The following is a 21,567-nucleotide window of genomic DNA, read 5'->3' as shown; positions in this document are numbered from 1 at the left end:
TCCTCCCTAAGTGAGGGTTGTCTCACAGGCAGAAAACCTGTTATGAGCTTCATGCAGATCAACATAACCAGTGCTTTGGAGGCTTTCGATGACCAGTAATTACAATCAGCCATTTTGGTACTCAGTACTGAGACCTCACCCAGGCAAGGGTGCTTAACTTCAGTCCATAGGGAGCCAAAGAAGCCATCCTTAGTAAAACTGCTACCTCCCAGTAGAAGAGCTTCTGGAAAGATGTATGTTTTATGTTTTATTATTTTTTTTCCAGTCCTGTGGTTTGAATTTCAGGGCCTGGGTGCTGTCCAAGCTCTTTTTGCAATTGAGTGACAGTGCCATTTCTTGCTTTTTTCACCTGGGCTACAGTGCCATTTGCTGCTTTTGCTGAGTGGTTTATTGGAGACATGAGTTTCCTGGACTTTCCTACTTATCGTGGCTTTGAACCTGAATCCTGAGATCTCACCTTCCTTAATAGCCAAGTTTACAGATGTGAATTAAAGTGTCTGGCTATTATTTTTTAACTATTATTTTATTGCTCTTTTAAAGGCAATGTACAGAGGAGTTATAGGTATGTAAATTAAGTCATGATTACCTTTCTATTTAGATAATCTTACCCCATCCCTGTCTCTCTCCCAGGCTTTCCCTCCTGACCTCACCAACAAGTTGTATAATTCAATGAGTTCCACTGCTGAATTTTCTCTCCCTTTGTCCTTCAGTTTCTCTGCAGCCCCTTCCCTCCCAAAAGACAGATAAATAAGAGAAGTAAAGAAAACAAATACAACAGTAAAAAAAAAAAACCTGTTACTTCCATTTCCTGGAGTTCAGGATATATTAATTTTTGATGAAAGGGACAAGTTTCCTGAGTGCAGCTATGACCTCCTTGTTCCTCAAAGTGTAGATGAGGGGGTTGAGTGTGGGGCTTGCAATGGTGTACAGCACTCCAGCCACCTTGCTCTTCTCTGCACTGTAGCCAGACACAGGACTTATGTAGGCATAGAACACAGCTGAGTAATACATGCACACCACCATGAGGTGGGAAGAGCAGGTGGAGAAGGCTTTCTGCTTCCCTGATGATGTCCTCATCTTCAGGATGCTGGAGATGATGAAGCCATAGGACACAATGGTCATGAGGAAGTTCAGTATACCATAGAATGCATCAGCCAGGACAATCATAACACTGTTCACAAAAGTGGAGCTACAGGAGAGATGGAGCAGAGGCGGGACCTCACAGAAGAAATGGGTGATGACATTGGGCCCACAGAATTTCAGCCTCACCATCAAGCCTGTGTGGATGGCTGTGTTGAAGGCACAGATCACCCACACTGCAGCAGCAAGTACAATGCAGAATGCCTGACTCATCATGGTGCTGTAATGCAGGGGGTGGCAGATGGCCACATAGCGGTCATAGGCCATGACCGTGAGCAGCAGCAGCTCTGAGGACGCAGACCATGTGAGAAAGTAGAGCTGGGCCATGCAGCCCCTGAAGGAGATGGAGTTCTTCTCTAACATCAGACCTGCCAATGTCTTGGGCATGATGGCCGAGGTGCAGATGATGTCCATTGTGGCCAAATTGAACAGGAAGAAGTACATGGGAGTGTGGAGGGCAGGGTTGAAGCTGATGGCCACGATGATGAGGGCATTGCCTGTGAGGGCCATGCAGTAGAGGGAGAGGAAAGAGCAGAACAAGAAGATCTGGTATTCTGGGTGCTCTGAGAAGCCTTGGAGGATGAATTCTGTTACAAAGGTCTGGTTGCTCATGATGCTGGAGTGAGAAGCTTTAAAGATGTATCAGGAGAATCTCTACCCAGAGCTGCATATGACTTGAGGGCTAGCCTGAGAGAGGGAAGACGGCCTGAGAAAGTTTACCATGTTTTCTGCATACATGAACACATGATGTGAACATTGAATAGCTGTGGTAGATTTGTTTAAGTCATACGTAATCCTAGTAAACTTAGAGTCTAAGCTCTGAGAAACCAACCCGAGCAAGAAAGCCTATGAAACCTTTACCTCCCATATAACTACCCCATATGTTGGAAGTGCAGTTGTGGCTGAAGTGATCTAGCACTAACATTGATCACAAAAGCTCAGGGATGGCACCTAGGACCTGTGTTCAAGCCTCAGGACTGGCACACTGTTAGACTCCTGTGCACTCGAGTAAGCATGTATGCACACACTCACCCCCCCCCCCCACATACACATACACATACATTATCTTCAGGCCAGGTGATGGTGGCTCATACTTGTAATCCTAGCTATTCAGGAATCTGAGATCTGAGGTTCATGGTTCACAGTTAGAATGGGCAGGAAATCCATGCAACTCTTTTCCTCAATTATCTAACACAAAACCAGAAATGGATCTATGTCTCCAGTTGCAGACAGACAGCCTTTAGAGAAAAAGCTAAGAGAGAGTGCCAGTCCCAGATTTCATGTCCTAGTACTGTCATTTTAAAAAACCTTCAAAATATGTTTGGCACTATTTATGACATAAATATCTTTAAATAATCTATATTCTTAAAGATGAGTTTCCTGTGATACAGTGACATAATGCTATATGGTGTTTTTGAGGTGTCTTAGTGACAATTTTTAAAATAGTATAAAAATTAAAACAACGTGAGCAGATTTTCTTGTGTAATGGACATCAGCATATGTATCTTAAGCAAAGTCACCAGGCACATGAGACCAGAGTTTCATGGTGGGGACAGATTGTGGTTGATTTTCCTTTTCCTCCTAGTCAGTGTGCTTCCTGTTCTTTCTCTGGAGTGGCCTTCGTGAGATGCATCATGGATTCTCCCTCTAGGAGCCCTTCTACACCCCCAGATTACCAAGGAGGAATCTCTCTCAACAGTTCCTCCTAGAGCCCCCTCTTCTCCAGTTCCTGTCTTCCCACACAGCTTAACCACTGTGGTACCATTTGCTTTTTCCTCCACCTCTTCATTTAAAGATAAAAATGAGTAATGATTACTTTTTATTAAGAATTCCACTTCAGGCCAAACTTCAAGACACACATTTCCCATCATAAATGAGGGCTTACACAAAAAGCCCAAACATAACCTCCCAATCAAGTTATGTCACATATTTGTAAGGTACAACTCTCCGTGTATGTGTGTGTGTGTGTGTGTGTGTGTGTGTGTGTGTGTGTGTGTGTGTGTCTATACCAATACAGGCTCTTGCAATTAGGGCTTGGGCACTGTCCTCAAACTTTTGTTCTCAAAGCTAGCATTCTACCTCTTGGGCTATAGCTCCAGTTTCAGCATTTTTGGTGCATAATTGGAGATATGAGTCTCAAAGGCTTTTCTTCCCAGGTTTCCTTCCATCTGTGATCCTCAGATTTCAGCCTCCTGAGCATCTAGGATTACAGGCATGAGCCATCTGTGCAGCTATTGTTTGAATAAAGGGCACATCGCTATGCCTTCCAGCCACGTTGGTCCAGTCCATAGCACATATTAGTGGCAAGCCAGAGTCATGCTGCCACAGCTGCAAGTGGGGCATGTAAGCTCACTGTCCCTTATGTCCACAGGATGATCAGATGCCACGTGCTGGGCATCAGGAGATGCCATCACACTGGAAAAGCAAACCACGTCCTTCCTCAGCTTCAGAGGAAGATAAGGAAGCACCTCTCATGCGTATGAGTGGTCTACCCAGGTTCTGAATATAAGAGATTGCAACAGCCATCCACATTTGGAGAATAAATTGCCCTTTGATAAAGGCATACATGCTGTGACTTCCAGGGCAGTGGGCAGTGTCCTCATCCCATCAAGGGTCAGGACTGGAGACTTCTGGGAAGACTGTGGAGGAGCAGCAGAGTCCTAGCTCACCTTCCTCTGACATCCCAGTGTTACCACTCCAGAGAAACTTTTGCTCCTAGCAAGACAGCCCAAGTAATTTATAACAGTATAAGCATTCTGGCCAGAAAGGAAAAATCAACCTTGCTGGCCTGAAAACACAGATTTGAACTCCAGGTATCATCCTGCCACCTTAGTGTTGCCTGTGCCAGCACAGAACCCATCATTCTGGGCACTTAAAGCACCCAGAGGTGACCAGGAAGAAATCCTGCAGATGGCAGTAAACAGACGTGGATCCCAGGATGGGCAAGGATGGGCTGAAATTGCAGAGAAAGCGTGAGTACTCCAAGAAACACATTCTCACTAGTGCCCACAGAGCAGCATCTGGATGGTAGCCCTTCCCCCACTGGCAGAGTGAAGCTTCATCTTTGACTCTGGCATAGACCCAGTCAGAGCAGACTTGAACTAAAATGGGCCAGGGGAAAGTGAGGATGAAGGGGGCATTCTTTGAAAAGGGAAAGAGTGACTGAATGGTGAGAGACAGCTCCACCCTGGAGAAGGTCCCCCTGGCCTATGTGGGAGGGGGTCCCCCTGGATTGAGGCTCACAGACTCAGGTGAGCTCAGCCAGATGTGCCCTGCTCCACCCCTCCCCGCCCTGCAGACCCTGTGGTTAGGGACGTTCTAAAATCAAACTGAAAGTGGCTAGCAGCTACTGGCAGCTCGGGACAATCAGAGGGGAGAGTGAACAGTTCCCCGAGACAGATAGATGGCCCCTTTACAGAGGATGCCTAACTCCCAAATCCCAACAGCAAATTGAGCTGAATTCCACAGCCAGCTCTGCCCAGGAGAAGGTCGCCCCACCCAGAAAGGAGGAACCTCCCCCGAGGCAAGCAGCCCTCAGCCAGGTAAACCAAGCCAGAGGCACCCCACCTTTCCAAGTCTGTAGCTTATTCAGAGCCAGTGGTTAAAGGCAGCTTCCCCACAGCAGACAGGAGGAGACACGGTACCCCACAACTGTTCAGTGTCCCCAACTACAGAGGACACCCAAGTCCTACCTGAAAGCTGTGCAAACCACAGAGCCCCAGGATTTAGCTAACAGGGAGGAGGGTCAGAGAAGATCCACTTCCTGCAAACTGAAAGCAAATCAAACCAGTGAAGCAGCAGGAAAATAGACTGTAGACCATTGCAAGGAAACCAGAGACTAGAAGGAGCACACCCCAACAAGGAAGACTATATTTTTAGAAACATTTTTAAAACTTTCTTATTTTTCAGTTTTGAGTTGTCATTTGTTTTTTGTTTTCTATTTTTATTTGTTTGCTTTATTGGGATTTTTGGTAATACATTTTTTGGTTTAGTGTGGTTTTTTCCCTGTATTTTTCTTTGTTTCTCTTTTCACAATTACTTTCCTTTGATTAACACCTTACTCTTTTCTGCTGACTCTCCATTATCTATCATTTCAACCTCATTCTTTCTACTGATTCTACTCTTCTCCACCTTTCCACTTCACTGAAACTAAACCAAAATCATCATCCCTCATTCATTTTACTCTATTCTCTTCACTATCCCTAACTTACCCTCTTAAATTTACTTCCAGGACAGCCAGACTCCATTGACTCCTTGTAATCAGATAGAGGGTATCCCTGTTTAATCCAAGTGAATCAAAGGGGTTCATAGAGAAATTCCACCAGTCCAAAAAGAACTAAATATAATAACAAAAATTGCTTATAGGGTTATAACGGTAAATCAGTAACTGCCAAATAGAGAGTTCAGGGTTAGTATTTATATTAAAATAGCATTCATTGGGGACACCAAATTTGCTTTTATATACAAAAAAGAGAGGGAAGGTATCTGTATATAATTGTGAACTTTTAAGATTTATACAGCAGGGCTGGGGATATGGCCTAGTGGCAAGAGTGCTTGCCTCCAATACATGAGGCCCTGGGTTCAATTCCCCAGCACCACATATACAGAAAATGGCCAGAAGTGGCGTTGTGGCTCAAGTGGCAGAGTGCTATCCTTGAGCAAAAAGAAGCTAGGGACAGTGCTCAGGCCCTGAGTCCAAGCCCGAGGACTGGCAAAAAAAAAAAATTATGCAGCAGTGCTTTCTAAGGTCTGCTTTGGGTCTTAAACGGTATTCACAGGTGCTTGTAGATTGGCATTCCCAATCCAAATGGGCAGAAGAAGCACAAGAAAGATGGCAAACAAGGGAATCTCATCTCCTACTCAAAACAAGCAGGAATCAGAGCAGTCAATCAAAGACATAGAAGAGAACACTCAAAATGCTCTACAAAGTCTACTGATAAAAATGATAAATGAAAAGTTTGAATCTCTTCAGACAACTATTCTAGAGCATGAGGAGATGAACCCAAAATTAATAGAAGATTTCGTAGCCTCTACAAATAGTAAGATAAATGTACTTCAAGAGGCCCATGAAGAGACTAATGAAAAGATAGCTACCAGCTAAAAGATTTCAGAGACAGCACTCAGAACCAAATTAATGAAGTAAAGAAGTCCATACATGACCTAAGAGAAAATTATAGCAAAACATGGAAGCCATCAAGAAAGACCAGTCAGAAGGTAAGGAGATTCGAAATCAAGTAGCTAGCCTACAGAGCAGACTAGATAAAGGGGAGGATCGAATCTCAGGAACTGAAGATTCCCTAGAATCTATGGAATATAAAAGAATAAAAAACAGTGCAAAACCAATCCAATCGGCAAAAGAGATCACTCCAGGAACTCCAAGATACAATCAGGAAGCCCAATTTAAGGCTAATAGGTATCGAGGAAAACCTGGAGAATGAAGCCAATGGAATAATCAACTTATTTAATAGAATATTAGCTGAGAACTTCCCAAATATCCAGAAGGATAGGCCTATACAAATACAAGAAGCACTCAGAACCCCAAACCTACCAGACCAGAACAGGACATCCCACTGACACATTGTAACCAAAACATGACCAATAGAATCCAAGGAAAGAATCCTTAAAGCTGCTAAGGAGAAGAAAGTAATCACATATAAAGGAAAACCAATCAGAATTATACCAAATGTCTCATCAGTGACCAAGAAAGCAAGGAGAACCTGGAATGAGGCATGCCACACCCTAAAGAAAAAAAAACTATCAACCAAGAATACTGTACCCAGATAAACTCTCATTCATAGCCAAATGTCAAATAAAAGTCTTCCACAGTAAGGAAAAACAGAAACAATATATCTCCACCAAACCAGCTTTACAGAAAATCCTCAAGGATGTACTATACAGGGAAAATAATCAAGATCACAATACAGACAGAGAAATGAACCCTAAATAGAAAACCAGAATATTAGATCAAGAATTGGGAAGACACAGCTTTAAACAAGATAGCAATAATGAAAAGAACAAATGATCACCTCTCAGTCCTCACTCTCAACATTAATGGACTTAATTCTCCAATTAAACGACATAGGCTCATAAGTTGGATCAAAAACCAAGATCAATCTTTCTGCTGCCTCCAAGAGATACATCTATCCATCAGAAGCAAACATCTTCTAAAAGTAAAAGGCTGGAGTCAAATCTACCAAGCAAATGGCCCCCATAAGCAGGCTGGTGTTGCAATCCTAGTATAAGATAAAATTGACTTTAAATTAAAAATAGTAAGAAGAGACAAAGAAGGTTACTACATTCTAATAAAGGGATCTCTCCTGCAGGAAGATATAATCATCATAAATATCTACCCCCCACATACAGGAGCACCTAACTTTGTCAAACAAACACTACTGACTCTAAAAGCACATTGATAGTTGGAGACTTTAACACTCCACTGTCACCTCTCGACAGATCAACACACAAAAAACTGAGCAAAGAAACCTCAGAACTGAACAACTGCATAGACCAACTATACTTAACCGACATCTACAGAATATTCCATCCAGCAACACCAGAATACACAATCTCTTCAGCAGCACAGGGAACATTCTCCAAAATAGATCCCATCTTAGGGCACAAAGAAAATCTGTACAAATTCAGAAGTAGCGAAATCATTCCCTGCATTCTCTCAGACCACAATGGAATAAAATTAGAGCTCAACTCAAACAGCCACCATAGAAAAATCCTACAATTCATGGAGACTAAACAACACATTGCTGAACCATCAGTGGATCATTGAAGAAATTAGAACAGAAATTCAAATATTTATGGAAATAAACCAAGATGAGCACAAATACCAGCTCCTTTGAGACACAGCAAAGGCAGTACTCAGAGGAAAATTTATATCTCTGAGTGCCTACATCAACAAACTGGAGAAACAGCAATTCAACAACTTAAAGAAGCACCTTAAGCTCCTTGAAAGAGAACAATAAGCCAAACCCCAAACCAATAGACAGAAGTACATACTTCAAATCAGAATTAAATGACTTAGAGTAAAAAAACAACAAAACATCAAAAGAATTAACAAAACAAAGAGTTGGTTCTTTCAAAAAATTAACAAGATAGACAGACCCCTAGCAATCCTGACCAAAAAAATGAAGGCAGCACACTCAAATAAACAAGATCAGAGATGAAACAGGTAACATCACCACAGAAACAACCAAAATTCAAAACACAATAAGAGACTATTTGGCAAAACTTTATGCCAACAAATTCAAGAACCTGGAAGAAATGGACAGTTTCCTACAAAAAATTGATATCCGCAAACTCAACCATGAAGATTTAAACCTTCTAAACAGACCCATATCCAGCATTGAAATAGAAACTGCAATAAGAGGTCTCCTATCCAAGAAAAGCCTGGGTCCACATGAATTTACAGCAGAATTCTTCAAGGCCTTCAAACAGAACTCACACCAATATTTCTCAAACTCTTCAATGGCATTGAAAGAGAAAGTTCACTACCAAACACATTCTATGATGCCAGTATAAGCCTCATCAAAAACCAGGCAAGGATTCATCAAAGAAAGAGAACTGTAGACCAAATTCCCCAATGAACATCGATGCAAAATTTCTCAACAAAATTCTGGTCAATCAACTTCAACAGGTCATCAAAAAAATTATACACCATGATCAAACTGGATTCATCCCAGGAATGCAAAGTTGGTTCAGTATACACAAGTCAATTAATGTAATCCACCACATGAACTGGAGCAAGATAAGGAACCACATGGTTAGATCCCTAGATACGGAAAAGACGTTCGATAAAATCCAGCACCCATTTATGACAAAAGCCCTGGAGACACTGGGATTCCAGGGAAGATTCCTGAATATAATAAAGGCACTCTATGACAAACCAACAGCAAGTACACTTCTAAATGGAGAAAAACTAAAGCCATTCCTTTTAAAATCAGGAGCAAGTCAGGGATGTCTTCTCTTTCCTCTCCTCTTCAACATAGTACTAGAATTCCTAGACAGAGCAATTAGGCAAGAAGAAATCATAAAGGGTTTGCAAATAGGAAAAGATTAAGTTAACCTTTCTCTCTTCGCAGATGACATGATCCTATACTTAAAGAACCCCATAGACTCTACTCCCAAGCTACTAGAGCTGATCCAAAACTTTGGCAAAGTAGGAGGATATTAAATAAAACCTCAAAAATCAATGGCTTTTCTATGTGCCAATGATCTGAAGACTGAGGCCGAAATCAGGAAAGGAAGTCCTTTTGCAATAGCCTCAAAAAACATAAAATACCTAGGAATAACCTTAACCAAAGAAATGAAAGACCTCTATGATGAGAACTTTAAAAATATGAAAAATGAAATTAAGGCAGAACTAAGGAAATGGAAAAACCTTCCATGCTCCTGGATTGGAGGATTAATATAGTCAAAATGGCAATATTGCCAAAGATTACCTACAAATTCAGAGCAATACCCATTAATATCCCAACACCATTTTTTAATGAAATAGATGAAGTAATCCAGAAATTCATATGGAAAAATAAAAGACCCAGAACAGCACAAACAATCCTAAGCAGAAAGAACAGTGCTGGAGGAATTACAATACCCAACTTCAAGCTGTATTACAAAGCTATAGTAATACAAAAAAACAGCTTGGTATGGGCACCGGAACAGGCCTGAAGACCAATGGAACAGAATTGAAGACCCAGAAATGAACGCGCAGAACGATGCCTCCTTAATCTTTGATAAAGGAGCTAAAAAAATAGGATGGAAGAAAGACAGCCTCTTTAACAAATGCTGCTGGCAAAACTGGTTCAATACATGCAACAAACTAAACCTAGATCCTTATATATCACCCTGCACCAAAATCAATTCCAAATGGATCAAAGACATCGAAATTAAAACAGATACCTTGAAAACGCTAAAAAAGGAGTAGGAGAAACCCTAGGGCTCCTTGGCACAGGACAGAACTTCCTTAACAAAGACCCAGAAATGCTACATATCAGAGAAAGGATGGACAAATGGGACTGCATCAAACTGCAGAGCTTCTGCAGAGCAAAGGACATAGCTTGCAAGATAAACAGAAAGCCCACAGATTGGGAAAAGATCTTTACCAGCCATACAACGGACAAAGGGCTCATATCTAAAATATATGCAGAACTAAAAAAATTACATTCCTCCAAAACAAAACCTCAAAGAACCAACAGCCCCCTCAACAAGTGGGCTAAAGACTTAAAAAGAGACTTCTCTGATGAGGAAATGAGAATGGCCCGCCTCTTCTCCAGCCCTGGGGCCGCAAGGCTGCTAGTCCCGCCTGCCTTTACTGGGTCCGGAACCAGAAAGGCAGCAAAGGTGGCTCTAACCAGCCCAGCCTCCTGTCTCAGACCACGTGTGCACCAAGATGGCATCAACTGACAACCCTAAGGGCGGTCCTGTGGGCCGTGATGTCCGCCCTTAGGGGAAGTCCCATGACATCACCCTTGATGTACAGCCTAACCAGCCTATCACAGTGCCTAGCTAGCAGCTCCAAATCCCTCCCCTTCCTACCGCCATTATTGCTTTAAAACACAACCCTGGAATAAAGACCTCGGATGTTGCTTTGACTTCTCCCCAGAATCACCTGCGTGTCATGTGTCCTGCCTTAAACGTTAGGGGAGCTCGGGGTGGCGGTTTCACGACTCTACCTCTTCTTGGCTCTACCCCCCTGAGATATGCTCCCTGCTCCTCCTGCCGGCGGGAGACGCGCCTGGAGCCGAGTGTTCCTTCAAAATTGGCGCCTGAACAGAGACGAGCAAAAGCGTGGCGAATGAACCTGGGGCTTAGAAGCCCTACCAGTGAGCTGAGTAATACTTCCTGGAGGTAAGAATTCCCCCTTTAATCATGGGGCAGTCCCAAAGTCAGCAGAGCGAACCACCTTTCAAGGTTTTGAGGCTCACGCTCCAAAATACCGATTTGGACATTTCAGACTCCCAAGCCAAAAAGGCCTGGGAGACCTTAAAATATACTGTACCCTGGGTGGAGACTGCCAGCCTTTTCAGCCTGGCTTCTCGGGGGAGGGACAGCCTTCCCACTGCCTAGGAGGAGAGGGGCTCAATGCCCCACTCCGACGGGCCAGCAGAGGAGTCCGGGCCAGGTTCCCCGGGGTCCCGATACGTGGCGGATGAGCAAGCTGCAGAGTGGAAAGCAGCAGGTGCCACCGACTCCATTACCGCTCCTGGCCCCTCTCGGACTGCCACTGCTGCAGCAGCTGCGGCGTTCACTCACCGAGTGCGGACGCCCCAACAGATTTTGAATTGGGATGCGTCTCAGCCTCGTGTATATCCTGGGAGGCCAAGGACTTTAGAGAACTTAGAAAGGCAGTCTTCGGGGGGGGGGACACCAAATACTCCCTGGGCCGAGACCCTCCTTTGTTGCCTGGCTCATCAGTTTTCCACCACCCAGAAGGGGAGGAGCTTAGCCCAGACCCTGTTTTCTAGCACAATGTACATAGACTGGTGTTCCTCTTTTAGACATGGGTGCTATGCTCAGGCTGAGAGAAATCAAGCTGCCGACCCCCAATTCCCGTAACCTTTGACATGTTATTTGGATCCACTGATCCGCATGCTACAGACCTCCAACAGGCTGCTTTTCCTGCCCCCTACCGGGAACAGGTGTGGGCTGTGGGATTCGTGGCATGGAAAAGCTTAGGGAGGGGGCCCTTGAAGATCCTGATAATAGGAATTACTCAAAAGGCTACAGAGGGCCTTGCTGCCTTTATCGACCAGGTGGAGATAGGTCTCCTGGAGAAGGCTTCTGGGTCCCAGCTAAACCAGCTTGTCAGGGCCCTGGTGTGGGATGGAATTACACCAGACTGCAGGCTAGCTTGTGCGGAAATAAAGGAGAGATCTATGGAAAGCAGGGTATTTGCTTGCCGGGATGCCAGCACTCAGGTCCACTGGACACAGTCCTTGACTGCTTCGCTTACTGAGGCATCCGCCCCTGCCCTCACCAGCGAGGCAGACAAGGGTCCCTGTTGTGGGTATAGCGAGGCAAGCAGGGGGCCCTGTTGTGGGAATAGCGAGACAAACAAGGGGCTCTGTCATGGGTGTGGAGGTCAGGGCCACTTTAAGAGGGAGTGTCCTTCAGGCCCCATGAAATCTGGTGCCTCACGAGGACAACCCTCAGGCCAGGCTAAGGTGCTGCCTAGACCACCTTGCCCCCGGTGCAAGAAGGGATTTCATTGGCGAAGGGATAGCAAATCCAGATTTGATGCTTGGGGGGGGGAGCCTTTAAACTGGTAGTGGGGCGCCCTCCAGCCCCGTCACCCAAAGGAGGTGACCAGTCTAGTGGCCAGCCTAGTGACCAGCCTAGGGCCCACTGGAAAGTCCCAATAGTCCCGGGAATTAGGCCAAGAATAGAAATAGTTATAGCAGGGAAAAGGTTCCGATGTTTAATTGACACTGGAGTAGACCGAACTATACTAAGAAAAGAGGAGGCTGCCCTTACAGGTAAAGACCGATAATGGACCTTGCTTTATAAGCAAACCATTACAGAAAAATTTTCAAATGTGGAATATTAAACATACTACTGGAATACCATATAACCCGAGAGGTCAGGCCATAATCGAGAGGCATAATAAGACCCTAAAGGACCAATTATTAAAACAAAAGGGGGGCAGCCCCCATGACCAATTAAGGACAACCATGCTTACATTAAATATTTTAAATTTCTCCAAAGACCAACCTCTGACAGCCTTTCAGAGGCATTGGTCAGATCAGACACCTTATTTAAAGGTGCAAGTCTGATGGAAGGACCCCCTTACTGGGTCATGGAGAGGTCCTGACCTGCTTATTAGCATGGGAAGGGGCTTCGGATGTGTATTCCTGATTGGGGAACCAAGCCCAATTTGGATACCTGCTAGAGACCTAAGATATTGTTCACCAGAACCCAAGAGCTCTCTCTCTTGAGGTACAATCTTTGTTCTCCCCAGGAATAAAGAAAAAGACCAAGATGAATCTCTTCCTGCTCCTCCCTGGAACCACGGGAGGCCTGTCTGCGTGCATTGGTGGTGGACGACATCGGAGGCAGCCAGCCTCCCTTCCTCCCAGTGCCCGGCCCTGCTTGCTTCCTGAACTCTGCCTTGGCATCTTTCGTGGTGCAATGTTTTGCTGTGGCGATATTGCCTGCAGCTTTGCAAAAGAACTGGAATGGAGTATTGCACTGTTGTTTCTTTTGCCTTTCCTCTGCTGCTGAGCTTAGGGGCTCCCGTTGGAGGGAAATAGGTGTTAAGGGTTTGGCACCTTGCTTCAATGTTATGATAAAATGTTTGCTAACCACATGCATTCAGTTACCAGCACCTTGGCTACTGTGGACCTCCAGAGTTTCCAGAGCCTGAACCTGCTTCTACCTCACCACCAGAGAAAGGGAGTGCTGCCTGCATTACCATGAATGGCGCAGAAACAGACTAAGAACTCCAATTTTCCCTGGATGGAGCCAAATGGGTGGCTCCTTCACATACTCCCCTTTGCGGGAGAGGCCCCCCATTTGCCTTATGTCTACATTTGCCTTATGTTCACATTGCCTCTTGCTAGGACAAATAGGTCTCCCCTATTTCTTAAGTAATAATCCAGGGCTATCCAGACAATGGTGGTCTTTTGCTTTTAGCCAATTGGGAACCCTATGAAGTTGGTCATGACACCCATTAGGATGCGCAGCCTACTGGGGTGTACAGGTGTGAGGCAGAAATAACAGGGCTTTCTCTTGAGTGCCAATTCCACTCTCCCCGAGTTATTTTACTGGGCTGGCCGGCCCTGCAGCTAGGGTGTTAGCCTATGACGGGTAAGGCCTCCCATGGGGGAGGCAACCTAAGACAGGCACATTCTTGAGTAAGGCACCTCCTGCTATTTAAAAACAGAAGGGGGAGATGTTGGGCACTGGCTTGCAGCTTTGAAGAGGTGGACTTAGCCGGCCCACCTCTTCTCCAGCCCTGGGGCCTCGCGGCTGCTAGCCCCACCTGCCTTTACCGGTTCCAGAACCGGAAAGGCAGCGAAGGCGGCTCTAACCAGCCCCGCCTCCTCTCTCAGACCACGGGTGCACCAAGATGGTGACGACCAACCAACCTAGGGGCGGTCCTGTGGGCCGTGACGTCCTCCCTTAGGGGAAGTGCCATGACATCACCCTTGATGTACAGCCTAACCAGCCTATCACAGTGCCTAGCTAGCCGCTCTAAATCCCTCCCCTTCCTACTGCCATTATTGCTTTAAAATGCAACCCTGGAATAAAGACCTTGGATGTTGCTTTGACTTCTCCTCGGAATTGCCTGTGTGTCATGTGTCCTGCCTTAAACGTAAGGGGTGCTCAGGGTGGTGGTTTTGCGTCTTTACCTTTTCTCAGCTCTACCCTCCTGGGATATGCTCCCTGCCGGTGGGAGAAGTGCCAGGAGCTGAGTGTCCCCTTAAGTTGATGATCCTCTTGTATCCTCTTCCAGTGGTTGTAGCTGCACTATCTCTGTATCTTATCTGACTACATTGGAAACTGTATATACTGGTATTAGAACTGGGAAAGTGAAAGGGAATACCAAAACCGAGAGACACAGGATAAAAAGACAAACGACTACAAAAGCAATACTTGCAAAAATGTTTGATGTAAACCAACTGAACAACTCATGGGGGGATTGGGAAAGGGGGAGGGGGAGGGGGAATGAGGGAGGAGGTAACAAACAGTACAAGAAATGTATACAATGCCTAATGCATGGAACTATAACCTCTCTGTACATCACTTTGACAATAAATAAGAAAAAAAAGGGAATATCCCAGTGATGACTGAGAACAGCTGTAGCCTGTTAATGTAATTATATTGGGGAATTGATATACTACTTGAAAATTGTCAAAAGAAATGTCTGCATGCTGATTAAAGACAGATACAGCCGCTTTAAGAAATTTTAACAGGAAACATGGTAAATAGTTCCATATAAGGAAATATCCCAGTGGTGACTGAGAAAAGCTGTAGCCTGTTAATGTAATTATTTTGGGGAATTGATAAAGTACTCGAAAATTGTCAAAAGAAATGTCTGTGTGCTGATTAAAGACAGATATACCGGGGCTGGGGATATAGCCTAGTGGCAAGAGTGCCTGCCTCAGATACACGAGGCCTTAGGTTCGATTCCCCAGCACCACATATACAGAAAACGGCCAGAAGCGGCCCTGTGGCTCAAGTGGCAGAGTGCTAGCCTTGAGCGGGAAGAAGCCAGGGACAGTGCTCAGGCCCTGAGTCCAAGGCCCACGACTGGCCAAAAAAGAAAAAGAAAAAAAAAAGACAGATATACCCTCTTTAAAGAATTATAACTGGGAATAGGGTAAATACTTCTATATAAGGGAATATCGCAGTGGTGACTGAGAACATCTGTAGCCTGTTAATGTAATTATGTCGGGTAACTACTCGAAAATTGTAAAAAAAAAATCCTAAGCAGAAAGAACAGTGCTGGAGGAATTACAATAACAAACTTCAAGCTATATTACAAAGTTCTAGTAAAAAAAAATAACAACAACAACAGCTTGGTATTGGCACAGGAACAGGCCTGAAGACCAATGGAACAGAATTGAAGACCCAGAAATGAACCCGCAGAACTATACCTACTTAATCATTGATAAAGGAGCTAAAAGGTTAGGATGGAAGAAAAAATAGCCTCTTTAACAAATAGTGCTGGTAAAACTGGTTCAACACCTGCAACAAACTAAAACTAGATTCTTATATATCACCCTGCACCAAAATCAATTCCAAATGGATCAAAGACCTCGAAATAAAAGCAGATAGTCTGAAAACACTACAAGAAGTAGGATTAACACTTGGGCTCCTTGGCACAGGATGAAACTTCCTTAATAAAGGCCCAGAATTGCAACAAATCAAGGAAAGGATGGACAAATGGGAGTACATCAAACTCAGAGCTTCTGAAGGGCAAAGGACATTGCTTGCAAGATAAATAGAAAGCCAACAGATGGGGAAAATATCTTTACCAGCCATACAATGAACAAAGGCCTCATACCTAAAATATATGCAGAACTAAAAATATTTAATTCCTCCAAAACAAAACTTCAAAGAACCAACAGCCCCCTCAACAAGTGGGCTAAAGACTTAAAAGGAGACTTCTCTGATGAGGAAATGAGAATGGCCAAGTGACATATGAAAATGCTGTATATCACTGAACATAAAGAAATGCAAATCAAAACAACATTGAGATTCCATCTCACCCCAGTAAGAATGTCCATTACCAAGAAAACTAACAATAACAAATGTTGGAGGGGATGTGGCCAAAAGGGAACATACTTCGTTGTTGGTGGGAATGTAAACTCTGGAAAGTGGTATGGAGATTCCTCAGAAGGCTAAATATATAACTCCCCTATGACACAGCAGCCCCACTTTTGGGCATCTACCCAAAGACTATAAAGAAGAACACACTAAAACCACCATCTTTCATCGCAGCACAATTTGTCATGGCTAAAATATGGAACCAACCCAGATGCCCCTCAGTAGACGAATGGATCAGGAAAACGTGGTACATATACACAATAGAATTTTATGCCTCTATCAGAAAGAATGACATTGCCCCATTCATAAGGAAATGGAAGGACTTGGAAAAAATTATACTAAGTGAAGTGAGCCAGACCCAAAGAAACATGGACTCTATGGTTTCCCTTATAAGGAATAATTAGCACAGATCTAGGCTAATAAAAGCAGTGGATCATAAGAGCCCAATAGCTATGCCCTTATGAACATATAAGATGAAATGAACTTCATGTTATGGAAATGAGTGTTATATCACTGTTGTAATTATTATTCAACATGCTGTGTGAAATCATAGTGTCTTTTCTTTATGATCCTCTTGTATCCCCTTCCAGTGGTTGTCCCTGCACTATCACTGTACCTCATCTGAGTACACTGGATACTTTATATATAGGTATTAGAACTAGGGAAGTGAAAGTGAATATCAAAATCAAGAGACAAAGGATAAAAAAAAAACAAATGAACCCAAAAGCAATACTTGCAAAGCCATTTGGTGTAAACCAACTGAACAAATCATGGAGGGAGAGGGAAAGAGGAAGGGGGTAGGGTGGAATGAGGGAGGAGGTAAAAAATAGTATAAGAAATGTACCCATGACCTAACATATGAAACTGGAACCCCTCTGTACATCACTTTGACAATAAGTAATTATTAAAAAAAAAAAAAGAGTCAGGACTATAAGCAGATTGCATGACAATGAATGCTAGACCTCATCCAAGCATTTCCTCTTCTCAGAAGAGCAAAGACCTTTCTCCTCTGAGGTTCGTCAGGCACTGGCTTAAATTCTCATCAAGCTCACAGTATGATTACCAAGGGCATAAGTGGAAAGAACAAGATTGCAGATAGCAATGACCAAGATTAAAGTTGTGCTACAGTCACACAACACAGTGGCCCGTGCAGCCAGGCATGGGGTGTATAACTGGGGTTGTCTTCACTCTTCAGAAGCCTCCTGAAGCCCACTTGCAGGACCTAAATAGTGCATGGTGGATGGACTTCATCCCCTTTGAAAGACAGCAATAGGTGCCATCAACATTGTCAACATCAAAAGACTCATATCGTTGAGTTTTTCTTAAAGTCAGATTGAATTTTCCTAGAACACAATTTATTTTTAGTGAATCTCATCTTAGATGTACTTATTCTTCACAGTTTCACAATTGGAATATTATCAGGGTTTTAGGCACATGAATAAGAGTGGAAAATTTAATCCTTTCATTATTTTATCTTTGAACTAATTCAAGATTTTCACAGATACCATATATTTCAGCTACTATCTATGAAAGAAGTTATTCCTATTATAAACATATTTTAGAAACAGAAAACTAAAAATCGTTAGAATAAAAAATTCTAATCCTTTCTTGGTGCTGGTAGCTCACACCTGTAATCCTAGCTACTCAGGAGCCTGAGATCTGAGGATCAAGGTTCAAAGTCAGCCCAGGCAGGAAAATCCATGAGACTCCTATCTATAATAAACTACAAAAACAAACAAAAAACAACAGTGCAAGCGGAGCTGTGGCTCAGTGGTAGAACACTAATATTGAGCACAAAAGCTCAAGGATTGCACAAAGGTCCTGAGTTTAAGCCCAGGACTGGCACAATAAAACAACCTGCAAAAGTTTCAATGCTCATCTTTCTGTCTGAAAGATGTTTTCCTGATGACTTTGTTCCTTTTTTTTATTGGAATGTTACAAGAGAATCTGTGACTTAGTCACGCACAGTATTAGTGACAAAATCAGAGTCTTGTCCCAAGGTTTTAGAACTCAGTCTACAAATCTCTGCTATTAATTTTTCAGTTACCCTTCTAGATCTAACATCATCATATGCCCAAAGAGCCACAAAGTAGGATTGTCAGTCAGGAATCAGAATAACATTTATGATTTTGACATGACAGGTAAACCTTAAACTCCCAGCCCATTTGGGGCACAGCATTTACTCAATTATTTCATTTGCTGATTGACTAGTGATAATGCCTAAGAAGGAATAATATACTATTGCTGGCTTTAGGCTAGCTAAATGAAAGCCAGCAGGCATTTTATACCCATGCTAAGCATACGGAAGCATTAACAGAACTTCCTCACTTTTTCATATCACACAATGAAGCACAGAATCCTCAGAACAATAACAGCTACCTTGAAAGAATATGATTCTACCGTTGTGGTGCTAGCGCATTTTATGTGTAATCTTCCTCTTTCTGTCAACCACAGCTGAGGATGGAAACATGAGGAGACTCAGTGCAAGCTCCGAGGACATCGGTTTAGACAGACAAAGCTTTCCCTGCCCTATTTAAGTTGATCTTCCAGGAATTTTTGACTCATCTTTGGTAAAAGTTGTATCTTTCTGTGGGGGACTCTTGGGAGAGGTGTTCACAGCCACTGCTGCTCTAAGTGGACCCTGAAGGAGCAATTAAATTAAGTCCTTTATGCAGGGTGCTGGGCTATCTCTGATAATCACACAAAGGCCAGCTCAGGCTGATGTCCAAATAAGCGAAAAAGGGTTAAAAACCCCAGTGGAGAGTGGGGGACACCCTGTGCCAGGCCGGCGGATCTGGGCAGGGCACACCCAGGCTCAGGTGTTCATTCACATGGTCCTCACTCAGGACTTTGATGAATATGGCAGGTCAGAGCTAGCCCTTCTGATCTCTCTTGCCAAGAAGACTAGAGCCATGGGCAAGCACCCTTGTGCTGCCCTCCATGAACCACCCAGACAGCACAGTGTCTGTTTCCCCTCCCTCCACCACACAGCACCTTCTCTATCTCTTTTCTCCTTCCTTTCCACTCTCCCATACCTTATTCTTGTCCAAATCCCACCCAGATTGAACTCCATATCCTCAATCAAGCCTTGTCTCCCTAGAGAAACCGACCATTCTTTTGGCTCAGCCTCTGTTTTAGTCAGTTCTTCATGGGATTTGGTGGCAATAAAGCAATCTTCATAACCTCATAGACCCCAAATCCTATCTGGGCCCAAATGGTAATGGTTGTCTGACCCTTTGTGACGTTTTACTCTCAGAATAAGAATAAAATGATTTCTCTTGTAACTCTAGCCCCCAATACAGGAAAGGGACTTGGAAATATTTCATTTTCTCTTCCCTCTACGTTAGCACAGCATATGCATGCACACACACACATTTCTCTTCCGTTAGTTAACAAGCAAGAATAGGCTATAAACCAGTTACCTATCATTCTAGGAATATGTCCAAAGAATTCAGGCCACTCTATCAACAATTTGTTACTCACTGGCTGAGACATTTGGAAATTACTTGGGATTCTTATAAAATCTGGTAGCAAATGATTTAAGTACACGACACTGCATACTTGGAACATGCAGTAAATTAAATATTTCACTAATGACTTTGATAGACAACTCTCATTTAATAGCTATGAGAATTTGTGTAAGTTTCACAATCTCCCTGAATCCCAAAGTTTTGCTGTCAATAAAATCAGAGCAATATTTTTAGAATTTATTTTTAGCTAGGGAAATACATGAATTTATTTTAGTAACCATATTTGCCATTGTCGATGGTACAGCAGTAGAAATAATTAATTACACAGAAAAATTCCAACTTGATAGTTGTCAAACTCAAGCAGGTTATCGTGTTTTTTTAAAAGTCTTTTTTGGTGTTAATGGTGTGTTTACATTTGAGAATATACGTGTACATTATTACTTGTGTTAAAGACTAAACTGTTAAGGAATGAAAAGACTAAATGTATGGTGTCCTAACTTCACTCAAATCTTTGAGTGCATGCCTGAGTGATGTGATGATTTCAAGCTTGTTAGGTCAGCCATGCTGCGTTGCTTCTTCAGAGAATGCAGGTTCTTCCCGCGCCAGTGTTTCTCAAGTTTCTGGACTATTTTCTTCAACATAAATGACACAACCTCTGTAGCTTAGTTTACAAAAAGGGAAAAATCAAACAGCTCAGAGAAAGTGATTCAAGGTAAGCACATATGTCAGATATATCACACACTGTCCCTTGGTACATATGTAGTCACATTGCTTTATGTAGCTGTGAGGGAATCTGGGAAGTATGATCAATCTGGGAAGATATATCATAGAAACAGAAAAACTACATGTTGGAAAAATTAGTGATTGCCACAAATATGCAAGTGTAAAATTAAAGACAGTTAGACTCAAAGGAGGGGAAAATTGAAAAGAAAGTGGAAGAAATACAGATATTTTTTACAAAACATCCGGAAAGACTTTCAATGTAGCGGGCCTTTGAAAGGCTGTACAGTGCCCCCAACACATGCCGTGGGCTAGAGAGTACTGTAAAGCAGGAGTGCAAAATAATGCAGCAGAAAGAGGCCAGAGATGAGCTGTGACATCCACAGAAAGGCGTGATCACTGAACAAGTGAATGAATATGTTTGGAAGCTTGGGAAAACTTAAGCATGGCCTGGCTATGGGCCACTTTTCCTAATTTTTTTTTTTTGTCCAGTCCTGGGTCTTGGACTCAGGGCCTGAGCACTGTCCCTGGCTTCTTCCCGCTCAAGGCTAGCACTCTGCCACCTGAGCCACAGCGCCCCTTCTGGCTGTTTTCCATATATGTGGTGCTGGGGAATTGAACCGAGAGCTTCATGTGTAGGAGGCAAGCACTGTTGCCACTAGGCCATATTCCCAGCCCAAGGGCCACTTTTCCTAGGCCCATGCCTAACAGGTAGACTCGGCCACTGGGGGCTGGGACACAGCTCTGTGGTGAAGTGCATGCAGAGCATGCAGTGAGACCTGAATTCAGTCCCCAGAACAAAAAAAAATGCTTTTATTTCATTTAGGTTGTTTGTCATCATCCAGCCACAGTCCTCAACATTTCATATTGACTAAGCCCTTCCCCTTCTTTTTTCCCACCTCAGTCAACTATTGGCCTTGCCTCCTACATGCCCCAAAACATCCCCCATCAGGGTTCC

At 43.5% G+C, this 21,567-nt stretch overlaps 1 protein-coding gene across 1 annotated transcript; it reads right to left on the bottom strand.

Annotated features, from left to right (window-relative positions):
• Window positions 1-825: 825 nt before the first annotated feature.
• Window positions 826-1,758, bottom strand: LOC125344652 (olfactory receptor 13A1-like). The gene has a single exon (XM_048337083.1). The coding sequence runs from the start codon at window positions 1,750-1,752 to the stop codon at window positions 826-828; it is 927 nt and encodes a 308-aa protein (XP_048193040.1). The 5' UTR covers window positions 1,753-1,758.
• Between the last annotated feature and the right edge of the window lie 19,809 nt (window positions 1,759-21,567).

Source organism: Perognathus longimembris, chromosome 2 (genome assembly GCF_023159225.1).
Source record: "Perognathus longimembris pacificus isolate PPM17 chromosome 2, ASM2315922v1, whole genome shotgun sequence".
Lineage (NCBI taxonomy): Eukaryota > Metazoa > Chordata > Mammalia > Rodentia > Heteromyidae > Perognathus > Perognathus longimembris.
Note: the sequence above shows the minus strand (reverse complement) of the source record. Positions and strands in the feature narration are given on the sequence as shown.

What these genes read in the sequence shown, in the direction of transcription:
- LOC125344652 (XM_048337083.1), bottom strand. Translation starts at nt 1,752, where the DNA reads ATGAGCAACCAGACCTTTGTAACAGAATTCATCCTCCAAGGCTTCTCA.